This window comes from Oncorhynchus gorbuscha, linkage group LG05, assembly GCF_021184085.1.
Source record: "Oncorhynchus gorbuscha isolate QuinsamMale2020 ecotype Even-year linkage group LG05, OgorEven_v1.0, whole genome shotgun sequence".
Lineage (NCBI taxonomy): Eukaryota > Metazoa > Chordata > Actinopteri > Salmoniformes > Salmonidae > Oncorhynchus > Oncorhynchus gorbuscha.
In genome coordinates, this window is record NC_060177.1 from 57,333,203 (window position 1) to 57,346,590 (window position 13,388).

General features: G+C 43.2%; 1 protein-coding gene across 5 annotated transcripts in view; it reads right to left on the reverse strand.

Moving 5' to 3' along the window:
* Positions 1–11,231, reverse strand: part of LOC124036131 (mucin-4-like) — a 49,397-nt gene extending 38,166 nt beyond the window's left edge. For 2 of the 5 annotated variants that reach the window (XM_046350293.1, XM_046350291.1), the window contains exons 1-5: positions 11,160–11,231; positions 7,773–7,813; positions 6,424–6,599; positions 4,560–5,155; positions 4,285–4,438 (exon numbers count right to left, since the gene is read on the reverse strand). In XM_046350293.1, the coding sequence (XP_046206249.1) occupies positions 4,285–4,438; positions 4,560–5,155; positions 6,424–6,529 (856 nt within the window). In that variant the 5' untranslated portion in view covers positions 6,530–6,599; positions 7,773–7,813; positions 11,160–11,231. Of the gene's footprint in view, positions 1–4,284; positions 4,439–4,559; positions 5,156–6,423; positions 6,600–7,772; positions 7,814–11,159 lie in introns of those variants that run through there. The other 3 variants (XM_046350294.1, XM_046350292.1, XM_046350296.1) reach the window with 3 other exon arrangements.
* Positions 11,232–13,388: the final 2,157 nt, after the last annotated feature.

The window sequence follows — 13,388 nt, forward strand, 5'->3', positions numbered from 1 at the left end:
GCGGAGGGCTACTGGTGAGCGCTACTACTCAGGTCTCTCCATCTAGATCCTGTACTACTTTGTCGGTCCATCTACGCTGGACCGGTTCGGGTGCTACATGCAGTGCCTTGATAGACTCTGGGGCTGAGGGTTGTTTCATGGACGAAGCATGGGCTCGGAAACATGACATTCCTTTCAGAGAGTTAGACAAGCCTACGCCCATGTTCGCCTTAGATGGTAGTCATCTTCCCAGTATCAGATTTGAGACACTACCTTTAACCCTCACAGTATCTGGTAACCACAGTGAGACTATTTCTTTTTTGATTTTTCGTTCACCTTTTACACCTGTTGTTTTGGGTCATCCCTGGCTAGTATGTCATAATCCTTCTATTAATTGGTCTAGTAATTCTATCCTATCCTGGAACGTTTCTTGTCATGTGAAGTGTTTAATGTCTGCCATCCCACCCGTTTCTTCTGTCCCCACTTCTCAGGAGGAACCTGGCGATTTGACAGGAGTGCCGGAGGAATATCATGATCTGCGCACGGTCTTCAGTCGGTCCCGAGCCAACTCCCTTCCTCCTCACCGGTCGTATGATTGTAGTATTGATCTCCTTCCGGGGACCACTCCTCCTCGGGGTAGACTATACTCTCTGTCGGCTCCCGAACGTAAGGCTCTCGAGGATTATTTGTCTGTGTCTCTTGACGCCGGTACCATAGTGCCTTCTTCCTCTCCGGCCGGGGCGGGGTTTTTTTTGTTAAGAAAAAGGACGGTACTCTGCGCCCCTGCGTGGATTATCGAGGGCTGAATGACATAACGGTTAAGAATCGTTATCCGCTTCCCCTTATGTCATCACCTTCGAGATTCTGCAGAGAGCCAGGTGCTTTACTAAGTTGGACCTTCGTAACGCTTACCATCTCGTGCGCATCAGAGAGGGGGACGAGTGGAAAACGGCGTTTAACACTCCGTTAGGGCATTTTGAGTACCGGGTTCTGCCGTTTGGTCTCGCCAATGCGCCAGCTGTTTTTCAGGCATTAGTTAATGATGTTCTGAGAGACATGCTGAACATCTTTGTTTTTGTCTATCTTGACGATATCCTGATTTTTTCACCGTCACTCGAGATTCATGTTCAGCACGTTCGACGTGTTCTACAGCGCCTTTTAGAAAATTGTCTCTACGTAAAGGCTGAGAAGTGCTCTTTTCATGTCTCCTCCGTTACTTTTCTCGGTTCCGTTATTTCCGCTGAAGGCATTCAGATGGATTCCGCTAAGGTCCAAGCTGTCAGTGATTGGCCCGTTCCAAGGTCACGTGTCGAGTTGCAGCGTTTTCTAGGTTTCGCTAATTTCTATCGGCGTTTCATTCGTAATTTCGGTCAAGTTGCTGCCCCTCTCACAGCTCTTACTTCTGTCAAGACGTGTTTTAAGTGGTCCGGTTCCGCCCAGGGAGCTTTTGATCTTCTAAAAGAACGTTTTACGTCCGCTCCTATCCTCGTTACTCCTGACGTCACTAGACAATTCATTGTCGAGGTTGACGCTTCAGAGGTAGGCGTGGGAGCCATTCTATCCCAGCGCTTCCAGTCTGACGATAAGGTTCATCCTTGCGCTTATTTTTCTCATCGCCTGTCGCCATCTGAACGCAACTATGATGTGGGTAACCGCGAACTGCTCGCCATCCGCTTAGCCCTAGGCGGATGGCGACAGTGGTTGGAGGGGGCGACCGTTCCTTTTGTCGTTTGGACAGACCATAAGAACCTTGAGTACATCTGTTCTGCCAAACGACTTAATGCTCGTCAGGCTCGTTGGGCGTTGTTTTTCGCTCGTTTCGAGTTTGTGATTTCTTACCGTCCGGGTAGCAAGAACACCAAGCCTGATGTCTTATCCCGTCTTTTTAGTTCTTCTGTGGCTTCTACTGATCCCCGAGGGATTCTTCCTTATGGGCGTGTTGTCGGGTTGACAGTCTGGGGAATTGAAAGAAAGGTTAAGCAAGCACTCACGCACACTGCGTCGCCGCGCTTGTCCTAGTAACCTTCTTTTCGTTCCTGTTTCCACTCGTTTGGCTCTTCTTCAGTGGGCTCACTCTGCCAAGTTAGCTGGTCATCCCGGTGTTCGAGGCACTCTTGCGTCTATTCGCCAGCGCTTTTGGTGGCCGACTCAGGAGCGTGACACGCGCCGTTTCGTGGCTGCTTGTTCGGACTGCGCGCAGACTAAGTCAGGTAACTCTCCTCCTGCCGGTCGTCTCAGACCGCTCCCCATTCCTTCTCGACCATGGTCTCACATCGCCCTAGACTTCATTACCGGTCTGCCTTTGTCTGCGGGGAAGACTGTGATTCTTACGGTTGTCGATAGGTTCTCTAAGGCGGCACATTTCATTCCCCTCGCTAAACTTCCTTCCGCTAAGGAGACGGCACAAATCATCATCGAGAATGTGTTCAGAATTCATGGCCTCCCGTTAGACGCCGTTTCAGACAGAGGCCCGCAATTCACGTCACAGGTTTGGAGGGAGTTCTGTCGTTTGATTGGTGCGTCCGTCAGTCTCTCTTCCGGGTTTCATCCCCAGTCTAACGGTCAAGCAGAGAGGGCCAATCAGACGATTGGTCGCATACTACGCAGCCTTTCTTTCAGAAACCCTGCGTCTTGGGCAGAACAGCTCCCCTGGGCAGAATACGCTCACAACTCGCTTCCTTCGTCTGCTACCGGGTTATCTCCGTTTCAGAGTAGTCTGGGTTACCAGCCTCCTCTGTTCTCATCCCAGCTTGCCGAGTCCAGCGTTCCCTCCGCTCAAGCGTTTGTCCAACGTTGTGAGCGCACCTGGAGGAGGGTGAGGTCTGCACTTTGCCGTTACAGGGCACAGACTGTGAGAGCCGCCAATAAACGTAGGATTAAGAGTCCTAGGTATTGTTGCGGCCAGAGAGTGTGGCTTTCCACTCGCAACCTTCCTCTTACGACAGCCTCTCGTAAGTTGACTCCACGGTTCATTGGTCCGTTCCGTGTCTCCCAGGTCGTCAATCCTGTCGCTGTGCGACTGCTTCTTCCGCGACATCTTCGTCGCGTCCATCCTGTCTTCCATGTCTCCTGTGTCAAGCCCTTTCTTCGCACCCCCGTTCGTCTTCCCTCCCCCCTCCCGTCCTTGTCGAGAGCGCACCTATTTACAAGGTACGTAGGATCATGGACATGCGTTCTCGGGGACGGGGTCACCAATACTTAGTGGATTGGGAGGGTTACGGTCCTGAGGAGAGGAGTTGGGTTCCGTCTCGGGACGTGCTGGACCGTTCACTTATTGATGATTTCCTCCGTTGCCGCCAGGATTCCTCCTCGAGTGCGCCAGGAGGCGCTCGGTGAGTGGGGGGGTACTGTCATGTTTTGTCTTATATTGTCTTGTCATTTTGCTTTTCCTTGTGTTCGTTTTCCCCCTGCTGGTCTTTTTAGGTTCGTTCCCCTTTTTTCTCTCTCCCTTCCTCTCTCTCTTCTCTCTGTCGTTCCGTTCCTGCTCCCAGCTGTTCCTATTCCCCTAATCAATCATTTAGTCTTCCCACACCTGTTCCCTATCTTTTCCCCTGATTAGAGTCCCTATTTCTCCCCTTGTTTTCCGTTTCTGCCCTGTCGGATCCTTGTCTATTGTTCACCGTGCTGTGTCTTTGTATCGCCCTGTCGTGTCGTGTTTCCCTCAGATGCTGCGTGGTGAGCAGGTGTCTGAGTCTGCTACGGTCAAGTGCCTTCCCGAGGCAACCTGCAGTTTATTATCGAGTCTCCAGTCAGTTCTCGTGATTACGAGTGAAATTGTTTTTATGCTTTATTTACCGCTCCGATTTGTCTAGGAGTATTGCTATTTCCTTAAACTGGATTAAAGACTGTTTTCGCCAAGTCGCTTTTGGGTCCTCATTCACCTGCATAACATTTGTATGGGCTAATAGCAGTAAGGCCAAAAACAATTGTGTATATCTTTTTTTTTAAACTTCAGAATTCAGAATCAAATAGTTAAATGGTCCTAGGTATGACCTTCTTAAAACAATTCCATATAGTTTAGTAGACTAGATATTAAAACGTGTTTTCACTTTGTCGTTATGGTGTATTGAGTGTAGATGGGTGAGAACAAAATCTATTTTTAATTCAGGCTGTAACACAATAAAATGTGGAATGAGTCAAGGGGTATGAATACTTTCTGAAGGCAGTGTAGATTGATACAGGAGCTGGCTAAAACAGAAAAAAGACTGGCAACAACTCTAGTTCCGTCATTCATGCTGTTCTAAGAAGACAGGGCAGAGAGAGGGGGTAAGCAGGGAGTAGGGAAGAGGCTGTGCATTGTCTCACCTTGTACAGTGAGTGTAGCTGCTTTGCTCTCCAGGCTGCTGTTCACTAAGGCGTTGTGTGTGACACAGACGTATTCCCCTTCGTCCTCTATTAAGACATTAGAGAGGTGCAGAGTGCCTGAGGTCTTCCTCTGGTTACCCCCTCCATATTGGCCCTGGAGTAACATAGTGTGCATTTAGACATACACACAGCCACACACAATCAAATATCCACATATACAAAGACACAAAAAAGACATGCAATCAAATCCATGCACAGACTAATGCATTCGATACCTGCATCTGAGTGCCTTTGGTGAAGAGGGTGTTGTCTTTGAGCCAGGTGATGTGTGCAGGGGGTGAGCTGTTCCCTGAGACACACTGGAGGAACACTGTCTGACCCTCACTGACCGTCTGAGACTGAGGACTAAAGAACACTGCCTCCAGCTCTACACACACAGTGTCAAACGAAGGATCAAATGTATCTATGCTTTTCTCATTTCTGAAACAGACATCACATACAAATATGTTCTGTGTACTAAAGCTAATGTAAATGCATTGTATTGCTTCAGCAGAGGCATGCACAAGAGGTGAGAAGGCCAACAAACCAGCTTCCATCACTTGGACAACAGTCCTGATGTGTTTGTCTCCAATGCCTGCACTACATACATATCTCCCCAGGTCCCCTTCTCTCAGCTGGAGGAAGAACAGAGATCCATTGGCCACTTGGTGGATCCCTTTGTCAGGACCAGGACTCAGTGCTGCTGCCTCTCCGCTGGCCCTTTCCCATCGAACAGGCAGTGCCCCCTGGCGGCTGGAGTCAGACACTGCACAGTGTAGTGTGAGGGGAGCACCCAGCACACCAGCACTATCCTCTGGACGGGTGGAGAACACTGACCATAGACAGAAGTGTGAGACACAAACCAGAGAGAGAGAGAGAGAGAGAGAGAGAGAGAGAGAGAGAGCGAACAGACAGCAAATTGAAATACTAATTCTGAGGCTTCACTAATCAGAGTCGAATCCTGAATGCTGATTGGTAAAACTGTGTTCCAGGCAGTGTCTATTCCTCAAGATACCAACCGGCTAAAAGCTAAGATCCTATACTGTAGGTTAAGTAACACATGAGACCCAGTCAGTCTCTGCTTGTCAGTAACTTGTCATGTGAAAGGACACAGAGCTGATTAATGCACCAGTTAGGCACCCAAATGGCTAGATACTGTATGTAATATGAATACTTTACTTCAAAACATTAGCTGCAATCATTGACAGTGAAGTAGCCAGTGAAAGTGAGTATCGTTTTGAGTTATTACTCTACAGAATAAAACAACAGAAGATGATTCACATTCATATATGAATTTACAAAAGATCTAATGATTGAAGGTTCCCAAACTGTCAATTTATCTGAGAACCTTGATAATCAGATAACAGTGTTTGTGAAGCTGTGTGTTGCTAGGAGACAGATGAAGCTGGAGCAGGGTTTTTTTTTCAGGCCTTTTGTCACATGTATGCATGAGGTCTGGAAATTAGCATGGGGACTATTTAGAAAACTAGTCTCGATCATAGCAGAAATCATGACAGTATCAGCATTTCATTGATACACAAATAACTCATAGTATTAGTGTTGCAGGTCATAAAGTGTGGTCCTATATCGCTCATGAAAATGTATAGTCTGTTCTGTAAATGTGATTAATGATATGACCCAAAAAATAAATAATCACCAGTATTATGCAATCATTGTGCAGCAACCAGGCGTGTGCATTTGTATGTAGGCGTATGCATTTGTATGTAGGTGTGTGTGTGTGTGTGTGTGTGTGTGTGTGTGTGTGTGTGTGTGTGTGTGTGTGTGTGTGTGTGTGTGTGTGTGTGTGTGTGTGTGTGTGTGTGTGTGTGTGTGTGTGTGTGTGTGTGTGTGTGTGTGTGTGTGTGTGTGTGTGTGTGTGTGTGTGCACGGCTGTGACAAGTATTGGTTGCACGGCTGTGACAAGTATTGGTATTACTCTCAAGTATTACTCTCACAATAAGTGTGAAATAATTTGGCAACAGCATTTGCATGACCAAATTTGGCTCCACTCTTTGACATCAAACTGCAATAACAGCAACAAAGGCGAAAGCATACATACCGTGCACTGTATTCACTGTATTCAGTTTGCCTCTCACTCACCAAGGTCAGACAGGGCTGGTTGACTGTGAAGAGAGCAGGAGAAAATGAGCAGCCAAAGGTGAGAGGCCACAGCAGGGGGACCACAGACAGACATAGACCCCAGCATCCTACTGCAGGGCTCCACCTGACGCTGAAGTCCAGAGAGGCTTGTCCATGGGAACAGGAGTGCTTGTGTCCTGAAAAACAGTGCGAAAATCACATATCATATTCATTTTATGCGGTGAATCAGAGATTATATGAGTAGATTTGAAAAAGGTGGCTTGATTGTTTGACCAGTTTAATCATGGGCCTAGCGGGGATTATTTTACAATTTCACTATGTTGTTTGTAATTATTTGTCTGATCGTGGATTTATTATAGTGTGTAACTAATAACATTCATAGTATTATTTTGCATCCAAACGGGGTTGCCAATCTTGTTGCACTGTTGCAGTTCTCTTGTGCATGTGCATGTGTGCATGCATTTTCTAAATGCTCCATGCAATATATGAAAGAGCTCACTTAGCACCACTCCCCCATCTCTCTCCTCCATCTCTCTCTCTCTCTCTCTCTCTCTCTCTCTCTCTCTCTCTCTCTCTCTCTCTCTCTCTCTCTCTCTCTCTCTCTCTCTCTCTCTCTCTCTCTCTCTCTCTATCTCTCTCTTTCTCTAGCTCGCTCTCTCACTAGATCTCTCTCTCTAGCACTCTCTCACTAGATCTCTCTCTCTCTCTTGTGCTCTCTCTCTCGCTCTCTAATTCCTATTTTGGTTGTGTATTTCAGTGGCACCGCAATGGCAGTGGAGCATTGTCTGCTACTGGCCTCTTTACTCTCTTCAATGGGCCAGCCACTTTATCCTCCAGCTCAGCAGCAGCAGCCCCTCCACTCAATGTAGGTGACATGAAAAGGCCTGCAGAGCTTTGTACTGTGAAGATCAGTTATCATCAGCCCCCCTGGAATAAAGCTGCCTGTCTGATCATATGGGCTTTCATGCTCATGCTAAGCTCAACTTGGCCATGTAAGGATAGAATGACTATGTAATGCGACACAGCTTGTGCTCATAGAGGTGTGTGTTTCACACTTGTAAACATTACAGGATTGAAGAGGGGGAGTGTAGTGTATTTTATCTCAAGAAGCTTTCAAATCCTCATGCTGGACATGCATATAAAAGTAGATTAGTTACATGTGATAATGATAAATTGACAACAACAAAAAAGACACTGCATTTACTCTGCTGTGATGCAGGGTTAGGATATAGGTTCATATTGCATGGGGTAAGGAGATGTCTGAAGTATGTTTTTCTCAGTGGCGTGAGCAGCTATATTGAAACTATGTGGAAATAGTTCAAATCACAATAACTGAATGACAAATTCACCTCAGATTGTATCAATGGTCATCTACTCCTTCACGGAATATCTGTATAACACGAAACAACAAAATGGACATAAAAAAAGTCACCTCAGACAACTGAAAGCATGCACTTCAATTTCCATTAAACGTAAATATTTGAAGTAAACACCTGAAAATTTGACACAAATGTCAGTGTAAAACTGATGGCAGAAAGAACACAGATTACTTAAGAACTGTGATAGTGAAAGTGGTCCCATGGCCATGGCCTCCAACTGGCAGTGGAAGTACCTGGTCATGTGAATGGGCACTTTAGGGCCTGGACTCATCTGGCGTGGGTAGCAAGCCAGCAGGTGGGCACACTAACAGCTATCTGCTGAGAGCCTGGGGGTGTGTGTTTTCTTTAACCTAACAACAGGCCATTTACCTAGCAAGCAGTTTAGCAAGTCATTAAGATTTTACTTCATCTCTTACTCAAGCACTTACAGATGTAGGATCTTAAATTGAGCCAGTTTGCTACAGCAGCAACAGAAAATGTGGTTCATGGATATGTTGTATTCCAAAGTGGAAATTACAAACTTCAGAAGACTTTTTAAACCTCAACTACACCACTAGTTTTAAACGTTCTCCTGCAACAGGGCGATCAAAATAATATCCTACATCTGTGTATTCTCTGTCTGTTTCTTTGTTATTTTTGTTTTCAGATATTTTGCCTTTACAGACATGTGTTATTTGTCAGCAGCTTTTGTACAAAAAATAAATAATAATACTCAAATGAGACAGGCTCCTAAAGTATCAAAATGCTATCAATTTGTTCCTGAAATTACATTATTTATTTTTGTAACATGAAATCAAAGTTTGTTATTGTAAAAGGCAACTGCAACATTTACAAATTGATATGAAACGTAATTACCAGAAACGCACACCCACTGTAATATTACAATATATTTAAAGGTTACTGCAACTAACACTATTGGAGCACTATTGTAAGTGACACTAACACTATTGGAGCACTATTGTAACTGCAACTACCACTATTGGAGCACTATTGTAAGTGAAACTAACACTATTGGAACACTATTGTAACTGCAACTAGCACTATTGGAGCACTATTGTAAGTGAAACTAACACTATTGGAACACTATTGTAACTGCAACTACCACTATTGGAACACTATTGTAAGTGAAACTAACACTATTGGAACACTATTGTAACTGCAACTAGCACTATTGGAGCACTATTGTAAGTGAAACTAACACTATTGGAACACTATTGTAACTGCAACTACCACTATTGGAGCACTATTGTAAGTGAAACTAACACTATTGGAACACTATTGTAACTGCAACTACCACTATTGGAACACTATTGTAACTGCAACTAGCACTATTGGAGCACTATTGTAAGTGAAACTAACACTATTGGAGCACTATTGTAAGTGACACTAACACTATTGGAGCACTATTGTAACTGCAACTAGCACTATTGGAGCACTATTGTAAGTGACACTAACACTATTGGAGCACTATTGTAAGTGACACTAACACGATTGGAGCACTATTGTAACTGCAACGAGCACTATTGGAGCACTATTGTAAGTGAAACTAACACTATTGGAACACTATTGTAAGTGACACTAACACAATTAGAGCACTATTATAACTGCAACTAGCACTATTGGAGCACTATTGTAAGTGAAACTAACACTATTGGAGCACTATTGTAAGTGCCACTAACACTATTGGAGCACTATTGTAAGTGAAACTAACATAATTGGAACACTATTGTAAGTGAAACTAACAATATTGGAGCACTATTGGAGCACTATTGTAACTGCAACTAGCACTATTGGAGCACTATTGTAAGTGAAACTAACACTATTGGAACACTATTGTAAGTGAAACTAACACTATTGGAGCACTATTGTAAGTGAAACTAACACTATTGGAACACTATTGTAAGTGCCACTAACACTATTGGATCTAGCACTATAGGAGCACTATTGGAGCACTATTGGAGCACTATTGTAACTGGAACTAGCACTATTGGAGCACTATTCTTGAACTATTGTAACTGGAACTACCACTATTGGAGCACTATTGTAACTGGAGCTAGCACTATTGTAGCACTATTGGAACTGGAACTAGCGCTATTGTAGCACTATTGGAACTGGAACTAACACGATTGGAGCACTATTGGAACTGGAACTAACACTATTGGAGCACTATTGTAACTGGAACTAGCACTATTGGGGCACAATGGGAACTGGAACTAGCACTATTGGACCACTATTGGAACACTATTGTAACTGGAACTAGCACTATTGGAGCACTATTGGAACTGGAACTAGCACTATTGGACCACTATTGGAACACTATTGTAACTGGAACTAGCACCATTGGAGCACTATTGGAACTGGAACTAGCACTATGGGAGCACTATTGGAACCGGAAAAGCACTATTGGGGCACAATTGGAACTGGAACTAGCACTATTGGACCACTATTGGAACACTATTGTAACTGGAACTAGCACTATTTGAGCACTAATGTAACTGGAACTAGCACCATTGGAGCACTATTGGAACTGGAACTAGCACTATGGGAACACTATTGGAACTGGAACAAGCACTATTGGAGCACTATTGTAACTGGAACTAGTACTATTGGAGCACTATTGTAACTGGAACTAGCACTATTGGAGCACTATGGGAGCACTATTGGAGCACTATTGTAACTGGAACTAGCACTATTGGGGCACTATTGGAACTGGAACAAGCACTATTGGGGCACTACTGGAACTGGAACTAGCACTATTGGAGCACTATTGCAGCACTATTGGAGCACTATTGTAACTGGAACTAGCACTATTGGAGCACTATTGTAACTGGAACTAACACTATTGAAGCACTATTGGAACTGGAACTAGCACTATTGGAGCACTATTGGAACTGGAACAAGCACTATTGGGGCACTATTGGAACTGGAACTAGCACTATTGGAGCACTATTGGAACTGGAACTAGCACTATGTGAGCACTATTGGAACTGAAACTAGCACTATGGGAGCACTATTGGAACTGGAACTAGCACCATTGGAGCACTATTGGAACTGGAACTAGCACTATTGTTACTGAAACTAACACTATTGGAACACTATTGTCAGTGAAACTAACACTATTGGAGCACTATTGTTACTCAAACTAGGACTATTGGGGCACTATTGGAACTGGAACTAACACTATTGCTAAAAACTACTATTCAAACAAATGACAGCATGAAATGCAGAATGCATGTAAATGTTTCCTATTGTAGCAAAATTGCTAAAATTACAAGACAACCTTTGCTTAGGCTCTTTATTTGCAAGTTACAGAATGATGAAACACAGTATCATGATGTATAAAGTAAGACACTGTACCTTCAGCAAGTAGATCTCTCCAGCTCTCTCTGGTCCATGCAGACCCTCCGTTCGTCCGCTGCATATGCTTAGGTTTCAGGTGGAAAGGACAAGCCACGCTCACATGCAGGCATCAGACACGTGCACACACACACACACACACACCCACACGCACACACGCAAATACACACACACACACAGTGGAGCAGAGCAGAGCATAATCCATTCATAGCCACTTCCAACAGTACTATAACAAGCTTGTTATCCTAATACAATACAAAGTATTATGTTTCTATTGTTTTTCCAGATGAAGGAGCACTGCGTTGTGAAAAAAGGCATGTACAGATAATGAAAATTCATATTAAATATCACTAATGGTTAGGGTTGCAAAGTGAGGGTATATTACTGACAATTGCTGACATTTTCCAGTAAACGATCAGAATTGAGGAATATCTCAAGGATTTTATGTAACCTATCACAAGACATCTAGTGGACCTTTTGGGTACTTCAGATGACCACAGGTGTCTGTAATTATCTCTGGCCCTCCATGTGGCCTTATCACATGTACGATATATGAAATCATTAAATAAGATGATTAAAAAAATAAAATAATGAATGACAAAGCTGTAAAACATGATCTTAAATACAAACCATCAACTTAGTGAATACCATTGGTGTTTAATAAGAGGGTTTCAGAATGAAATATCCTTTATTGTTATTGTTTCGGCGCCAAACTGGTGGCAGTTGTGAAAAAAAGTCAATAGTTGGAAGAGTTGTAGAGTTAATTAAAAAGTAATGCCATTGTTGATTAGATGCTTTTTCATTTTACTAGAAACTCATGGACAATTTTGTAAAGTTATTCAAAGATAAATGACAAAAGATACGATAGATTGCCCTAGATTTTCTGTTAATTACCTAAATGACTGAAGATTCGGGTAACTTTGGTAAACTACTGGTAGCTTTTCAACACTACGAATGATGAACGTGTTTGATTTAGTTAATATACCAAAATGCACAATTTGAAAGTACTAGCAATGAACAATATGGGACACACAGTATGAAGACAAAATTGTAAATGTACTGTAATAACTCAAAAGAGTTGCCTGTGCCTGAGTGACTAAAACCAGCAGTTCTATGATAGCTTTCAATCTATAGAAGTGGATCTGTTAATGGACTGTGCATCATGGAAATTGCTGTCTGGACTTTTCTGCCTTAAATGAGGCTAATGAGAATGTCTGCAAGGCAACACTAAACCAGTATTGTGCCAGTTTTTGTCATTGGAAATAATGTGCTGTCGTAGATAAGGAGAAACAGAAATGAACACTTTATAAAACAATTGATAACAACACCATTGTGTCGTGTAAGATGTTGATGAGACACATATCCTATGTTCACAGAAAATAAGGTGATTGTGATTGCCTTGACTGAACCAATTAAAACTGGTTGTCAATTAAGGTTGAGGACGCATCAATGTAAGAATAAACGGAGAAGCAGTTTTCTTCTTCTTATGTTAGGGAGAAAAGCAGATAGGCTAAACACTATGGTCTCATCTTCATGGAATTGAGGCCATAGTAGCACTGTTTAGCACATCCAAAGGCATTGCTATTATCCGCACATAGCCTCACTTCAGTCGACCTGTAGTAAGTCTTTGCAAATGTAAATGGACTTATTTCCCCCAATCAATTCAGCGCAATAAAATGGAAATGAAAGTACAAATAGGCCCGATTTATAATCTATGCAAGGAGGGTGATTTTAATTAACCGGACAAAGACTCATTTAGTTGGCACGTGATATTGTCAGGTCTGGACATCAAACACACAAATTCACCAAAGGAGGTGTGCAACCCGATACCTGCTTTGACGCTAAGCATTTACATTTGTTGCTGATGTGATAAAGTTGAGTAAAAAGTACTATATAAAATGTAAATGGGTGGGGGGTGTGGTCATTGGTTAATTGTAAAATATAACTCTACTCAGAAGCCTCAATAATGCAATAATAATGTAATTGAAATGCAATGTACTAAGATGAGTCATTGATTTACTGAGATGAAATTGTCTCCAGAGCTAGGAATATGTATTCTGTGAATGAACTTCTGCAGCTCTTGCACGGTAATGTAAATGCATTTACCAACAACCACAGTAAAACAAATATTATAAGAACTTTGTTTGTCTTGTTTTTTTAATGCATTGATGTACCTTCCCAGTGAGAGGGCTTGTTGTGAGATAATGATAATGTGAGCGATGAACGGAC